The 17,801-nt window shown below is 40.1% G+C and overlaps 1 protein-coding gene across 1 annotated transcript; it reads left to right on the top strand.

The window, feature by feature from the left end:
* The first annotated feature begins 15,099 nt into the window (after nt 1–15,099).
* On the top strand, nt 15,100–17,251 carry rpl32 (ribosomal protein L32). Its single transcript, XM_080846849.1, has 4 exons — nt 15,100–15,155; nt 15,777–15,877; nt 15,991–16,172; nt 17,066–17,251. The coding sequence occupies exons 2-4, from the start codon at nt 15,782–15,784 to the stop codon at nt 17,193–17,195; spliced, it is 408 nt and encodes a 135-aa protein (XP_080702975.1). The 5' UTR covers nt 15,100–15,155; nt 15,777–15,781; the 3' UTR covers nt 17,196–17,251.
* Nucleotides 17,252–17,801: the final 550 nt, after the last annotated feature.

Below are 17,801 nucleotides of genomic sequence, written 5' to 3'. Positions count from 1 at the left end.
TGCGCGACTTCTTACGTCTTGCGTGCGTCGGCCCCTTTTTCTAGACTTGCGTCATTTTTTACGTAAGCCCTTACGCGAGCCTCGCAGCCTGCATTCTATCAACGAATGATACGAGATGAGGTTACTAAAATATTCTGCATGTCTACTCAGTTTTACAGTGCTTCCCAAGTAAAGGTTTGAAAAGAACTTCAAGCTTCAGACTTTCTGTTAGGGAACCTGTTATCTATCTGCAGAGCAAATGTCAGGCTCATACAAAAACATTAACGTGAATTACTTGATGCTAATACCTAGCGCGGTGTCTATAGGATTTTCCATATACGTTAGCATTAAGCTAACGTATTTTCTACCACAGTTAAACATGCAATACTATGTGATTGTTTTTAGAAAACGAATGTTACGTGATGAGATTACTCAAATGTAGTATGCATGTCTGCTCAGTTTAACAGTGCTACCCAAGCAAAGGTTTGAAAAGAACTTCAAGCTTCAGACTTTCTGTTAGGGAAACAGCTTTGTATCTGCCAGGCAAATGGCAGGCTCATGACAACACGCGCAACCTTTGGGAGCATGAACTGCACCGAGTAAATTTTGCGCAACCGTTAACCCCCAACGCTGTAGCATGCAGCCGCCTTAAGGCTCGTTTTAGACGCAGAGCCGTAAGCACGTGATCACACAAGGGACTTGTTTTAGACAAGTTTTGATTTACGGTTGATTTACGTTTTACGGTTGATTTACGGTTCCTTAAGGTTCCCTAAAGATTTTGCGTGTTGCAAAGCAAATTGACGCCAGAACTGTAGATTTATTTTGAGTGAAGTTAGCGTATTTATTGCAGCAGGACAAAGGAAAAAAACTTACCGGACACATGAAAGTGTAGTGGGCGAAAGGCTTGATTTTATGAATACATGTGTTACACAAAATACAAAGGTTGGCAATTCAGTACCAGTGGCGAAAAAGACAGATCACATGACGCAAAAGTTTGTTTATTGACACATCTTTAAATGACTGCGACAGGCTTTAAAACGATGTGTTTATGAGTTACATTATTCAAAGATGAGAGGTAAACGGCGAGAGAATCTCATCATGTTGTCAATGCTTGTACCTACAATGGTGCTGGCCACTATGGAGGATTATCGGGGCCAAAACTAAATAGGCCTAACTAAATAAATAAATGAATGAATGGTTAAATACTTGGATAAATACATAATTAGATAACAAAATTAATTAGAAAATGCATTTCCTGAAGGAAATACCAGTGCATGAAATGCAAAAGTTAAGAAAGGAAGAAGAAAAGAAAGAAGAGTGAAAGAAGGAGCGAAACAAGGAAATAAGATAAAAAAGAAGGGAAGAAGGAAAGAAGAAAAGAAAGAAGAGTGAAAAAAGGAAAGAAGAGTGAACGAAGGAAAGAAGAGTGAAAGAAGGAAAGGAGAAAAGAAAGAAGAGTGAAGAAAGGAAAGAAGAGTGGAAGAAGGAAAGAAGAAAAGAAAGAAGAGTGAAAGAAGGATAGAAAAAAGAAAAGAAGTGTTGAAGAAGGAAAGAAGAGTGAAAGAAGGAAAGAAGAGTGGAAGAAGGAAAGAAGAAAGGAATGAAGAGTGATAGAAGGAAAGAAGAGTGGAAGAAGGAAAGAAGAAAGGAAAGAAGAGTGAAGAAAGGAGAGAAGAGTGGAAGAAGGAAAGAAGAAAAGAAAGAAGAGTGAAAGAAGGAAAGAAGAGAAGACAGAAGAGTGAAAGAAGGAAAGAAGAAAGGAAAGAAGAGTGGAAGAAGGAAAGAAGAGTGAAGAAAGGAGAGAAGAGAGGAAGAAGGAAAAAAGAGCGAAAGAAGAAAAGAAAGAAGAGTGAGGAAAGGAAAGAAGAGTGGAAGAAGAAAAGAAAGAAGAGTGAAAGAAGGAAATCATAGTTGAAGAAGGAAAGAAGAAAGGAAAGAAGAGTGAAAGAAGGAAAGAAGAAAGGAGAGTGAAGAAAGGAAAGAAAAGTGAAAGAAGGAAAGAAGAGTGGAAGAAGGAAAGAGGAGTGAACAAGAGTGAAACATTATTTGGGTTTGGATGTCTGGATGGCTGGTAGATATGTTTAGTTTTGCTGGCATTGAGCATTTTGATTTCGGTTGTGTTCTGTTTGCCGGGGCCGTACATGCATCCACTCAGCAAACAGGAAACACATATGATGTTGCGGTACTAAATTGCAAGTAATATTTTAATTTAGATTTTTATTCAACATTATTTGGGTTCGGATATGTCTGGGTGGCTGGTACAGCAGATGATTGGTTTTTTGGCGCGATTACTTTTGGCTATAGGATTCACTAAAGAGGAATGTCTTAAGTCTTGATTTGAATATAGGCACGGTGTCTGCATCTCTGATGGAGGCAGGGAGATTGTTCCAGAGTAGCTTAAGGCCCTGCCTCCTAGTATTCTTGGAATTACCAGGAGGCCTGCACTCTGGGAACGGAGCAGCCTTGGAGGGCAATAGGGGACGACTAATTCCTTGAGGTAGTTTGGAGCCAGGTCGTTTAGGGCTTTATATATTAGCAGGAGTACTTTGAAATCGATTCTACTTTTGACGGGGAGCCAGTGCAACGAGGCGAGTACCGGTGAGATGTGTTCATATTTTTTAGTTCTGGTGAGTGTACGAGCAGCGGCGTTCTGTATAAGTTGAAGGCTCTTAATTGTGTTAATGCTGCATCCGGACAGGAGAGCATTACAGTAATCGAGGCGGGAAGTAATAAATGCATGGATTCGTTTTTCTGCATCTTGGAGGGATAGAACCTTTCTAATTTTGGCAATATTGCGTAAGTGAAAAAATGATGTCTTTGAGATCTGTTTTATGTGTGAGTCAAGTAGGAGGTCTTGGTTGATAGTTACGCCAAGGTTTTCGATGATAGTGTTGGGTGTTGGGAAGCCATTGAGTGTGGGTAGATGGGTAGATAGTGTAGTTCTCAGTTGATCTGGGCCTACAAGCATAACCTCAGTTTTATCAGAGTTGAGGAGCAGAAAGTTGTTAGTCATCCAAGATTTTACATCATGGAGGCAAGCTTCTATCTTGGGTAGATGTACAATTTCATCAGGTTTCATTGATAGGTAGTGTTGGGTCTCGTCAGCATAGCAATGGAAGTTAATGCCATGTTTCCTTATGACAGCACCTAAGGGTAGCATATAGAGGGAAAAGAGCAGTGGTCCAAGGACAGAGCCTTGTGGGACACCGTAGCTTACTCTGGTGTGATTTGACGACTTCTCATGGACATGAACAAATTGATGGTGATCAGAGAGGTAAGATCTAAACCAAGATAGGGCACAGCCTTTGATGCCAACGTGATGTTCAAGTCTCTGTAACAGGATCTGATGATCTATAGTGTCGAAAGCAGCACTAAGGTCTAGGAGAACTAGTATTGAGGTGCACCCATGATCAGATGCGATTAGTAGGTCATTTAAGACTTTGACTAAGGCCGTTTCAGTGCTGTGGTGGGCCCTAAAACCGGATTGGAGGGTTTCTTCAATTTTGTTTTGTTGTAGAAAAGAAGTAAGTTGCTTAGCAACTAGTTTTTCAAGTATTTTTGACAAGAAAGGGAGGTTAGATATGGGTCTATAGTTAGCGAGATTATCGGGATCAAGGTTAGGTTTTTTCAGAGATGGTTTTCTCACTGCTATTTTGAAAGATTGTGGGACGTAGCCTGAGATTAGTGAATTATTCATTACATTGAGTAATGTCTCACTTAATAAGGGAAGTGCATGTTTAAGTCATTTTGTGGGGATAGGGTCTAGTAGGCACGTCGATGATTTAGATGAGAGAATCAAGGAGTTTAGTTCAGGCTCTATTCGATCCAGAGGGATACCGAATTTTGGCGTTTATGGATGCCAAGCGCCAGATTTAGTTTAATGAAAGTTATTGAGCATTATTTAAACTAGACGTAGCGCAAAGCGTTACAAAATATGACCGCCGAACTGTTTAGTAGGTTTTAACACAGAATGAGTCATGGTTGTCAGTGTGTTTGTGTGTTTTTATGTGTTTTGTGTGTGTACATTGGTTTATGTTTCATTTTTATGTATTAAAGGTGCAATAAGGATCAATAGCTATTCACTAAAGGTATGCTAGCAGCTAAAACTAAAATCTCTTGAAATGTGCTGACTTTGACATTATGACAAACTAGTTACTCAACGACTGTCCTTACACAGTCAAACATCAAGCAAGTGCAACACAAGACTAAGCAAGACGGCAAATAAGCTACTTACTAGATCGGCAGAAGGTAAACAAGTCAGGTCGGCGGGCTGCGGCAGGCGAAACTACAGAACGCAGTTATATGCCTATCGACCCTGCTATATTTTAAGGTTAAACTGCTTATCCTAACCCTAATCCTGAAGCATAATTGTTGCATAATGCACCTTTAAAGGAATTATTTGTGATAGATTTTGATGATTTGGTAATGTAATGTTTTGTGTACTACTTTTTTGTGGATTGTTTTAGTATATTTTTCTTTTGCAATGTAGTTTGTTAAAACAGGTCACATAAAGAGGTGTGGAAACAAAGTGAAGTTTCCAACCACCAACAGGTGGCCCTATAGGTGATATCAGTCAGGCATATGTACAGGCATATGTACGGGTTCGGGCCAGTGTCCACCCTAAGACAGTTTGAGGGTCTGCCACGCCCACACCTTCCGACTAATGAGAAAATCCAATATAACTTTTAGTCGCCCATGGCTGAAGAGTAACCTGACCACATTTCAAGGCGTTACCATTAAATTTGTCGGAGGAGTTCGATCAGATGCGAGGTGTGCAAACGCCGTCAAAAGGCATCTTCCACTCAAAATGAAAACTTCCTGTGCCCCCATGGTGTCGAGAGACTTTTTGGTGCGTCCAAGCATGATGAAGACATGTACCGAATTCCGTCAAGCTACGTCAAAATAACCCCAATGCACAGGGTTTTTTGCAATGTTATAGGGGGCGCTACAGAGCCATTTTGCTCCATCCATGGACAAAAACTCCGAAGATGGACGGTTACAGGCTTGATGTCCCTGGCAAATTTGGTAATTTTTCGAGCACTTTGACATACAATTGAGTTATAAGAGACTTTGTGTTTTGTGGCAAGCACTAACAAGTTGGCAAAGTTTGAGGGTGTGCCACGCCCACACCTTCCGACTAATGAGAAAATCCAATATAACTTTTAGTTGCCCATGGCTGAAGAGTAGCCGGACCACATTTCAAGGCGTTACCATTAAAGTTGTCGGAGGAGTTCGATCAGATGCGAGGTGTGCAAACGCCGTCAAAACGCATCTTCCACTCAAAATGGCCGACTTCCTGTGGACCTGCCACCATGGCGTCAAGAGACTTTTTGGTGCTTCCAAGCATGATGAAGATGTGTACCGAATTCCGTCAAGCTACGCCAAAATAACCCCAATGCGCAGGGTTTTTTGCAATGTTCTAGGGGGCGCTACAGAGCCATTTTGCTTCATCCATGGACAAAAACTCTACCGAAGATGGACGGTTACATGCTTGATGTCCCTGGCAAATTTGGTAATTTTCCGAGCACTTTGACATATATTCGATTAAAACGACATAAATTCGATTCATTTTTGCTTTTTCATTTTTTATCTAGGTGGTGCTATACATGTAATGACTGGTTATGGTATGGGTTGACATGGCCCCTTGAAACAAACATACAAGAACAATTTGGCCCTCCAAGGCCCTACGGTTCTCGGGATATTCGAAGAAAACTGTGTCGCGCCACCTACAGGCCAGTTGGTGTATAATCATATAAATCAATTTATTGCATGCCACCCCGTGAACAGAATTCCACGAAACTTAACGTGCAGTCAGAAAGTGTCATAATGATCCCACACCTCCGAATTCGTGCAGTTCTGACCTTGTCAACTTACAATTAAAATGCTTTACAACACTCCATTTTTGCTTTTTCATTTGTAACTAGGTGGCGCTATCATGAAATAAGTGGTAGTGGAATGGTTGACGTGGCCTCTTAAGACCAACATACAAAAAAAATGTGGTCCTCCTAAGCCCTACTGTTTTCGACTTATTCACAGAAAACTGAATCGACCCACCCTCTCTAAAACGGGTCCAGTCCGACGGGGGTGCAACGGATCAAAACGAAAATCAATGGATCCACGCTCATCTAGTGGGGATACATGCCCACCAAATTTCGTGCACCTCGGTGTTTCAGTGTCCCTGGAATCAGTTGACAGAAAATCGGCAAACAAAAAAAAAAAACAGAAAAAAAACTCCGACTAAACCTAGCTGTCGCACGGCGGTCATAATAAATCAAGATACCAGAATGTCCCAGAAGACATACCCTCAGCTGCTGCGTTAAGAGGCCCTCAACTCGTCTACTACTAGTAGTAGGCTAGTAGTATTTCTAGTAGTGTTATGAAATGTTGGGTTTAATGTGGCCTTAGCCATGGGTGCACTGGCCGATCGAGTAGTAGTCGTAGCGCTGTCGTTACCCCATCACGTCTATCTCTTCTTCCATAGTTTGCATCAGGCTGCTATTAGGATGTTATGCTGTAGCATGGTTCTTATGTCCTCTTATGTATGTAAGACCACATTTACACATAGAATAGAGTAATTACAGTAATTACAGAATGCCCCTCCGTTCAAAAATAACGTCGTACACACAAGGTCGTTTTCCAAAAAAGTTTCTGAACATGAACCCGCATATACGCCCCCAAGCGCCATCATAACTATGCCAAACCTGTAGGTTTGCATAAGTAGGCTGCTAATCCATTAAATTGGCTATGAGTCCTAGATATGTGGATCCTTTACGTTTATTTTGCTACAAGAGGTAGACAAGAATGTAAAACTCGTAGTCCACTGGTGGAAGTGCAGGGGATACCATTGTTAAGGCCAATAGTCAGTCACACACTGGGGAAGGGTTGAGAGATTCAGTTATATGGTTGAAAGAATGCAATCCTGCGTTTGCATTAACGTATAAATGAGCACTACCTTAACAGCATCCATGATCAGTAAGCAAACTAACTGTAAATATAGGACGCTCACATGACAAATGCATTTTTAGGCGCATATGTGACATTTGATAACCTAAAACTCCGTTTGACCCAGTGCACACGCAAAAACTGAGATTTCCTGAAATGAAAAATATATACGTTTTCCCACCGTATAAACGGGGTCTAAGTTCAGTTGAGTTCTGGATTTTAATACGTTTATCAATCTGAAGATTGGGAGAGAAACCCAGACCTCTGACAATAAAAAACAACAGAACACCAGGCTTAGGTCTCAATCATGTCTCTCTCCGCTCTGAAGGCCGGAGGACCATCTTTTATAGGGCACAATAATGTAAACATAGATAGTGACGGTCAAGCAGTAATGACGTTACAACAGTCTCAGAGAGAGAGATTCAAAGCTCGCCAACACATGACAACTCTCAGACTAGAGAGTTAATAGTTGGAGCTCTCCTTTTAGTCATGACAAGGGACGTTTACCTATTACTTTCTCCAGACCCCGAACATCTATACCCCTGACACAGACACAGTCTACTCTTATTAATACCTGATACCACTCTGCTGTATTTGTCGCTTGATAGTGCGCTTGTACACTCGAAAAAGGTTCGCAATATCTTGTATTTTCAGGCCAGAGAGTGCGAAGTGTTCAATTGTGCCAGCCGAAGATCAAACAGAGTACGACCACCTCCAGGGTTTATCGCCTGTATCACTCAGCCTCATCTGCTGTACCATCTTGCTGAGGATCGTGAACACATTTTCATCTATGTCTGTGTCAGTCAGGGCCGATATCGTTGATATAATCTCAGCGAAGCCCTCAATATGATTTAAAAAACAATGTGAATTGTCAGTTGCCTCCATCTCCTCAGCTACAGCCAACATTTCGACTACTGTAGCATGCAATATTCCATTTATTGAATCCACACCAGGTGTATGGAATCAGATCAATGCCATAAATATTTTGTAATCTGTAATATAGATTTTGTATCTGTAATATAGATTAAGTATCTGTGAAACCATCTACACTTTCAAAACCTATCTACAGATACGGATTTCAAATACGAAATGTATCTACACTTTCAAAAACTATCTTCACTTTCAAAATCTATTTACAGATACATATTTCAAATACGAAATGTATCTACACTTTCAAAAACTATCTACACTTTCAAAAACTATCTTCACTTTCAAAATCTATCTGCAGATACGGATTTCAGTTACGCATTACGGATTTCTGTTACGAATTACAAAATCTTTTTGGCACTGTTTTTACAGCCTTTCTAAAGAGCCAATCAGAGCTTTTGGCAGATTTTCTAAAGCGCCAATCAACACATTGTATCCTGTACTGACTAGCCAATCAGTGCTAGCTTGCTGGCAACTGCTGGCCCGCTCATTATTATTCAATACTTATAACCTAAATCTGCCACCGCCCTGCCTACTGTGCCTAGGGAGAGATCTGGGGTCTCCCCCGCATGGTTTGAATAAAATTCGGTGTACGAACGCCTTGGGGGAAGTTTAACAAGCATGCCTTATGTCTGGCCCAAAGGGCTGATGAACACCTGCACTATTTAGTTAATCTTAGGCTCTGGCGATTCAGAGATCGCTTGGGTGCAGAACGCATTGTAACTAAGAAATTGGTCTCGCTTGCTGCCTCCACTGAGACGCTAGAAAACTCGCTTCCACAAAAAATACACAATAAAGAAGACTTCAGAAAATGGTTACAAATAGGCTACCCCAAAGTGCCATGAAAAGAAACGAAAATGACATTGCAAGGTGGTTTTGAAATCAGGCTGGTCATTATCCAGTTGTTGAGGATGCACTTAAAGGTATACCCCCACCATCACTTTGCGTGTCTGGAGAACAAGACAATAGCAGTCTGTCTGCTAAATGTTCTCATCGTGATAATGGGTCATATGAATACTGTTCATGGTTAACTTAATAAAATGTGAATAGGAGATCAATCACGAAAATGCTAACGTTAGCTTTCGTTAGCTACCAAAGCAGATCCTAATATCTTCCATACAACGACAGGGATCTTTGAAACAGGTGGAACGAAGTGTGGAGTGCAAACCACTGACTGATTGTGCGTTTTACAATGACTTTATTAACAACTCCAAATATAGGACTTCTTACTTGTGCCATTTCTCGGTCTCTGATCCATGACAGCTGCATACACCGTTTCACTCAACTTTCCCAGTTCCCAGCAAACTAGCGCTGATTGGCTAGTCAGTACAGGATACAATGTGTTGATTGGCGCTTTAGAAAATCTGCAAAAAGCGCTGATTGGCTCTTTAGAAAGGAAGTTAAGACAGTGCCAAAAAGATTTTGTAATTCGTAACAGAAATCCGTAACTCGTACTTGAAATCCGTAATGCGAACTGAAATCCGTAACTGAAATCCATATCTGCAGATAGATTTTGAAAGTGAAGATAGTTTTTGAAAGTGTAGATAGTTTTTGCAAGTGTAGATACATTTCGTATTTGAAATCCGTATCTGTAAATATATTTTGAAAGTGAAGATAGTTTTTGGAAGTGTAGATACATTTCGTATTTGAAATCCATATCTGTAGATAGGTTTTGAAAGTGTAGATGGTTTCACTATACAAAATCAATATTACAGATGCAAAATCTATATTACAGATTACAAAATATTTATGGCATTGATCTGATTCCATACGGGTGCTGCCATCTTGAATTAGTCAAAAGCAGTCAATTGAAGTTGAACCAAAAATCAGAGGCTTTAACCCGCCCCCTGACTTGGTGTCGGGGGATGACAGATTTATTTTGCTGCAAGCAAGTTACACCGTGGATAAATGTAAGTATAAATAAATATATGTAAGTATAAATAAATATATGTAAGTATAAATAAATAAATGTAGGTATAAATAAATAAATGTGAACACATGAAAATGTAAATATATATATACACACACGAGTACATGTAACATTTTTATATTTAGTATCTCATTTTATTCATTTTGTTATCTAATAATGTATTTATCCAAGTATTTAACCATTCATTTATTTATTTCGTTTTGGCCCCGATAATCCTCCATAGGCCACAAGTTAACGCCACGTTAATGTTAACTTTTGTATATGAGCAGACCGGGCTCATTCTATCAAACTCGCGGGTGCAATTGATTGATTCACGTCAATATGAACTCAATGAATGATATCACCATGACTCACAAGTGGTGAATAATGAATAGGCTATGAAAGTATTTGTTCGTGAATTAGCACATTCTCTCCAAACTATCGCGGGTGAGAATGGGATATTCTTCTTCGTCCTTATAAGTGTTTAAAGAGGGTTTGTAAAGGAGTTCATGTCTTCCGACCTCTTCTGTTATGTTTGTTCATAATCCATAAGAAAAGGCTTGTGAGACAGTCTGCAGGGTATTCATGATTTAAAAAAATTATGGGTCTAAAAAAGACTGTATATGATATAAAACCGGAAATGTGAGACTCTGTGAAAGGCTGTGGTTAGCCGGCCAATCACAGTCTTTGCGAGCTGCGTAGGGCCGGAGTGTTTTAGTCACATAGTCAGAAATTTTGGGCCACGCACTTAAGCACGTAAGGGGGGGGATTTTAGTGCGCAAGGGGGGGTTGTGTAAAAACAGAGCATATATCACCCTTCAGTTAGTAAAATGTCGCACGTTCTATAATCCTGCTCATTTTTGGTACATTGAGCATTATCATGGGGGAAAAAGCAATACAATATTCAAATGTCACTTTTTCAAACATTTAGAGAGAAATTCATGTAAATTCATGCAATAACCTTTTCAAGGATAATGTTTATTGGTTTAAAGTTAGTAATTGCAACAAAGTTCCATGGATATGATATTGAGGATCATAACATCAAATCACACTTTTTTCATGTAGCTGAATTCAGATGGTAACTCTAACATTAAGCCCACTAGAACGTTTCCTTCGATTTTATCAGGCAAGATAATTGATATTAGGTCTATATGTGAAAAAATGAACTGTCCAAATATATGGTCTATCATGGAAGAGTCAGCAATCACCCTCACAGTAACAGAGGGCTGTGCAGTAAGGCAGCTTTTTTGCACTTGCACTTCTTAACACAGCCCTTCGAACATTTGCAGGAGACAAATGCCTGCTTAACAGGCTTCTTTAGGGCCGCCTTTGTTGGGGGAATTGACTGCACATTGTGCCGTTTCAAAAAAAAAATTCTTCTAGCATGGTCTATTTTTATGAATGTGCTGGATCGGTCATAGCAGGATGATAAACATTTCTATTGTTGCCATTACCTCCTGTGGAATGTCATGTCGGGCGGAACGTAGCTCTAAGTCCACCATTAGCAGCTATAGCTCAAGCACAATTGACCAGTAGACTACAATTGTGGGGTGTTTCCCACTCTCTGTTTTCCACTCTGTGTTTCCGACTCTCTGTTGGAACCCCATCAGTCTGTGTTTGGCAATACTGGTTATAAGCTCGATGCTGCAAAATGTTCAGAGATGCTGCAGTGATTTGATCAGCCCTCCTGGTGCGAGACACATGGACTGCTTTGAGTAAGGAGTCAGCTATCAGCACAGATGTGGTAACACTTCGACCCAACCACTTCCCTGCAACCATCCCCAGCATTTTCAGAGATGCCCTCTCAATATGCAACCCTCCAAACATTACCACCAATTTGTCTTCACTATATCCCACATATTGTCAGCCTCTACCCCAATCTAGGAGGAATGCTGGAGTAGAGACATTGCAGTGCCATGTAAAGAGTCCCTATGGTCGAACACGTCAATGGTCAATGTTGTCTACAGCAGCGGTGAACACCTTAATGTGCAACTGTGGAGGGCAAACCACTTTTGATAATGCCTGCAGACGCTGTTCCCCATCTGAGTTTACAGTTGAAGTCAGTTCCTTTGTTTGTGTGTGTTATCTCCTGTGTAGTACTGAGTCTGACAAACCCTGTGCCTGGTTCCCGTTTGTGCTTGACACTGTTGAATTGAATAATCTGAGCAATTGCCAGTGCTGAGGGTGATGATGTCTCTGCCATCTGATTTTTTATGTTGGTCCCTCTTACACCATGCACAAGGGTCAGTATTAGCTGTGGAACAGAGTCCTCTTGGCATCAATGATGCCTCATCAAATATGTGATGACGTACAATTTGTGCAGCACGTGCATAACATCTTTGGTGTTGTCCTGTTCACAGGCTTTGGCAAGAGCAATTCCAAAATCATCTTCAAGGGCCATCAGGATTTATCTTTCCTTTGTATAAGCCTGAATATCAGGGAACTCAGCAAGAAGCCCTTCCTTCAGCCGGGTAGTGTAAACTCTGTTATTAAATTCCACTCCTAGCTGTTCCATTCGTGAATGGTAGAGCTGGGCAAGTTCAGCTAACTTGAAGACTGGTGCTGTTTCCTCATTTTGCCTGGTCTATTCGATGTAAAGGACCAGCTCAGCAAACACAATTGCAGAGGCTGATGCTACTTGGCAGTCCTCTTGTAAGTCATGGTTGGCCTTTCTGGCTCGATTGTAAAGACCTACAAGGCATCAGGTGTGATATTTAGCTTCAAGAGGCACCATGTCCACTGCACTAAGTTTCCTTAAAGTTCAGTGTCTTAGAAGATTGCACAACCTACCAATTCAAACTGGCGTTAGCATGTTAACTATTTATGTAGAACAGAGTATCAATAGGGCAGAAAAATATTAAATGTGATTTTCTTAATTTTAGATATAGATTCAAATTGTATCTATTTACTTGTAAGCCTATTTAGAGCATGTGATAAATATGCACACAAGATTTGTTGCAACAGTCAAGTCATATCTGTCACTTAAAAGCTCTAAGAAAATGGCTTTGATTTGTGAGAACAAAACGGATTCTGAGCTAATGTTACATTACTGATTTTAATTCTGCATCACAAAATGAATGAGCCAATATGGAAATCATCCAAATCATATGCAAATATGATATTCATATACAAATTTCATGCTAATCATGGCTACCATCTTGAATTTGTATTGCTTTAAAATGTTTTAAAACTTCGAAAAACTATGTTAATAAATGTAACAAGATCATCAACATCATATTATATCCCATAATAATAAGAGAATTGATCTGAAAACTCCTGCACCGGTGGCCATCTTGTAAAATGGCTGCTAATCAACAACCAGTATCCCTCACATAATTAAATAAGCGTACATTAGATAGCTGGCCCAGACACCTCGCAAATCCCCTAAGATGTATTTTCCAGTTACAATAACAGGATTTTTACATTGCACAGTGTCTATTCCTAGGTAACTTTAAAAAAAATCTAAGCTAAAAAAGTCAAACAAAGAACTTTTATGTACAAATCAACCATCTACTAGTTTGGTCCGCCATCTTTTTTTTTTTTTTTACTTGCTTTGTGACACCCACCAACCGAAGAAGTGTCTTTTGTTTCTTTATGCGTTTTAGGTAGCTGTAGTTCTAGAATCCTCACTGCTTTAATGTATTATTATTGCATTTAACACTGAAAGATGCGCAGAAAATCCCCCAGGTCAGAGATTGTTAGGAAGAAGTCATCTACCAATCCTATATCACTGAAATGGCGTTTGGCACTGAAAAAAGGCACATTGCTGCTACTGGCTGGTTAGATTTAGAGCTGCTGTCAGTGGGTCGCAGAAGAAATGTCTTGCATCTGACTCGGGTATTGTATGATGCAGTGTAAAGGGGGTATTCAGTGATGTATTCTGTGTCTGTTTTGTGTGTGTACAGTATATGTCATCCTTGTTAAATAAATGTACAAACCATTGTAAGCCCAATGCCACCTGACTGATTCTAATGCCCACTGCCTACTGGTTTGGATTTATCTGGAGGATAAATACACGTCCTGTAGGCGTTGAGTACTGGATCATTCATATCTACTATTATGTTTACCAATCTTCTGTCCATATCTATCTATCTATCTGAATCATGTTCAACTATCTGTCGTCATTTTCCAAAAAGAGTTCTTTGCACTGCCAGGATGTGCCTATTTCCCAACATGTCAAAGCAAGTTCTGGGGATTGGAACAAAGCTCAGAGACTGGGGGCAAATACTTCATAGGTCAGGCTCACATTTCAGACATACCTCACAGTGTTTCGGTGCACCTTCTTGACATTTGTATTTTGCCACCTCACGAGCCTATCCTCTGTCAAAGTGGTGCCAGTTTGCCAGTTGGTATCCTGCTGTTCAAATGTTGAGATGGATTATGTTTACCTACATTTCCATAAGACTCTCCTGATGAAGCCTTACTTATTTAAAAATTTCAATTTGTATAATGTTTTGATGTTGAAGTGTGTCTGTCACTCACTAGTGATCTGGCCAATAATAAAGACAGATGCATTGTCTCCTATTGATCTGGGCTTTGGTCACCCATATGGCATAGCCTAAGTAGCTAAAACCATTGCCTCTTGGATGTGTGTCCTGAAATGAAGTGCTTGTTGAAGCGAAGATGGCGATGGCCAAGATGCGGACTGAATGCACAAGCTGAGCACTCGTATTGAGTAGAATGTAATATAGTATATCATTTCATCACTCTCTGATGGTCTGTGTAGCATTTTGAGGTAAATTCATCACAGGATAGATTTGGGATTAGGGGTTGTTTTCACTTTAAACACACTGACACATTTAAACACTTAAAAATAATACCATACAGTTAGCAAAGATTCAATTAATATGACTCAAAACTGATTATCCTGGATTGTATTAAAAGTCTGATCATAGTCATTACAAAGACATCTTCTTACCTGAATATAGGTTTATATTAGACTAACAGAATTATAGTTTTCTATAGTAATGGTAGTATAAGTCATGGTAGCCTACTCGTATAACTGCAGGGGGAAGCTTAATGTGTTCAAACTTCCCAGCTGCCACCAGATGACAAACGGCTTGTAAAGTTTATCAAGTGTAGTATACTCTTCCCTCCAAAAGAGGGCAACGACGTGCGCATAGGCTATTATTGCAACCATCGAAACAACCATTGACACTTAGCTGTAAAAATTCATTGTATCCCTTTTGAACAATGTTGTTATAATTAAGTCGTGAAAACTGAAGTATTAATTGATAAGAGGGACTGTCTAATTTAAACTATGTTGAACACAGTATTTTAAAATATTTTTTCTTCACTAAGTGAAGTTAACTTCCGGTGCCATTTACAATTTCCCAGGCCTCCCTGCGCAAGCTCTTCCTTTTTCGTAATTCTGTCTTCGGTGGAGACAGCCCAAACGGTGAGCCAAGTAAAATCTTTAAACATCTCTTTGTTTATCAATTCTATAAGCGCAATCTTCTGTATTTCACTCGGTTATTTAGAAAGTCGTCCCAAAAGTGACGTTATTTGTGTAGTTCCTTTAGAAAAGATGAATTATGAAGCTACACGGGATATGGCGGTCCTCAATGAAACCCGATGAAATGAGCGCTGCGGTGGACTAAGATGTTGATTAAATACGTTAACGTTATAACAGTCTTTGCAATTAAGCGCACCTTAAACATGTTAGCGTGAACAATAATGTAGAAATAGTGTGCCAAAGCTGTAACGTAGCTAACCGCGGCTAACGTTAGCTAAACAAACCTTGTATGTGCTTGCATGCTGGCTAGTTATCTTCCACGCTAGTTGGCTAACTTGCAGCATTCAGTCTAAGACACTGTTAAATCATTTTTGTAATAGTTAAGCATAATTATTTGGTAGCCATTGCGGTTATCAGTTGCCGTCAGCCTGGTGGTTTTTGTTAACCAGTTGCAATCTATGTAAGGTGACAGGTAGCGTTAGGCTCTTCCCTAGCTGTGTGCACGTTCCTTATAGTAGGACATCTTGTCCATGATATAAAACATTTTCCTTGTCTTGTTTACAGTCACCATGGTGTCCCTCAGACCCCTCACGAAACCTAAAATTGTGAAGAAGAGGACAAAGAAGTTCATCAGGCATCAATCTGACCGATATGTCAAAATCGCCGTAAGTTGAGAATGCATCCTGACACTGAATATGCAGGTGTCATCTGTTTTGCTTTAAGTTTATTGTCTTTTTGAACCTGTATACAGTTTTAAGGATGGCTGTGTTTCCTTTAGAAAAACTGGAGGAAGCCCAGGGGTATTGACAACAGGGTCCGCAGGCGCTTCAAGGGTCAGATGCTGATGCCAAACATTGGTTATGGTAGCAACAAGAAGACCAAGCACATGCTGCCCTCCGGATTCAGGAAGTTCCTCGTCCACAATGTCAAAGAACTCGAAGTTCTGATGATGAGCAACAAGTAAGTGTGATGTTTCAGTAGAGCTTATACAAAGTGAAGTTGTGAGCTACCTGAAGGGTTGTTTACAATGGGCATGGGGGTTGTACTGCTTGTAGCTGTTACCTTGAACAGTTTGATGTTGTACCACATTAGTCATGGCAGTCTTCCAGTTTTTGTGGATACTGTTGTGATATCGTGCTCGGAGTAGTGTTAAGGATGGTTTAAGTAGGTTTTAAGTTCTTTAAACTTGTTACTCCATTTAAATTAAATATAATTTGAAACTCCAGCTGATGTACAGAAGAATTGTGAAGAGTGGTGGTTGGACTTTTATTTTCTATTGAATTTAAGTGGTTAAATTGTCTTTCTCCTCAATCGTACCTGCAGGGTTTTCTATACTCATGTCAGGTATTGACCGAGGAGGGAGAACAGCGCAGAGATACCCATTCCAGCTTAAGCTTTTCCCGTAGCTCATAGCTGGAAGATAATCTGCAACACATGAACATGTTGAGATTATTAGTAATCATGGGATTTAATGCGCAATTATTGTGAGCAGCATGTATTGGATGTTTTGTTGTAAATTAAAAGTAAGCAAGCAGTTCTCGCTGACTTCTGGCAAGACTTGGTTGCAGTGGTGATGCCCTCAGACATGTCTCATCTAATCATTTAGAATGCATCAGTCTTTTTTTAAATGTACTAATTGGGTAATCTCTACATTGAAATCGTTTTCATTACACCAGAATCCTTTCAAACAGAGGGAAGCTCCTGAAACGTCTTCCCCCGCATTGCTCATAGCATGCATTCTGGGGATGGCTAGGGATGCAAAGATCCTCTTTAATATACAGTGTTTAGCTTTAACCATCTTTTATAGTCGTTGTGTGGCACTTATCTGTGTTAACGATTCCTTCTCTCTGTAGGACCCACTGCGCAGAGATCGCCCACAATGTGTCCTCCAAGAACAGGAAGCTTATTGTGGAGAGAGCAGCTCAGTTGGCCGTCAAGGTTACCAATCCCAATGCCAGACTGCGCAGCGAGGAGAATGAATAAACTGGCCATCGATGTGCGTTGTCTTTTCAATAAAGTAAAATGTATAAAACCCAGTACTTTATGTGTGGGCTGCTTTTTTGCCAGAGGTAAGGTTCAGGGTATTGTCCTGGCATTGATCTAAATAAGTTGTGTGTAGCATCTTTATTCTAAGGTCACACCCCCACCCATCAAATTAACATTTAAAGCAGGAATTAGGTTCTGCTCTAAAACTAGCAAGCTAACTACCTAAAAAGTATGTATAAACCTTGAAACCAACCAAACGGCTCAGTTGATACTGATGGAAGCTTTCCAACACTCTAACTGGTGTTTTTTGGCAGTATAGCTAGCAATTTCATGCTGTGAAAGCTTTTCTCCCATTTTTATAGGGCGTTCCAGCCGGGAAGACAACTACTTAGGGCATGTCCTGGCTAAGGTGGTGGGAAAGGCACAGGTGTTTATCTGTCCTTAACTGCTTATCTGTTCTTAACAGGACCGTATGCCATGTCTAATTAAGTGTCATTGTTGCAGTGTAATGTGGCTTTAAAAACTTGACATTATGTAGATATGCTACAACAAAAACATGCCATCGTGGAATTGTAGAAAAGCTTAACTTTTCAGGAGTCAGAC

The sequence above is a fragment of the Sprattus sprattus genome, assembly GCF_963457725.1.
Source record: "Sprattus sprattus genome assembly, chromosome: 10".
Lineage (NCBI taxonomy): Eukaryota > Metazoa > Chordata > Actinopteri > Clupeiformes > Clupeidae > Sprattus > Sprattus sprattus.
The sequence above is the reverse complement of the archived record's forward strand: the minus strand, read 5'-3'. Positions and strand labels throughout refer to the sequence as shown.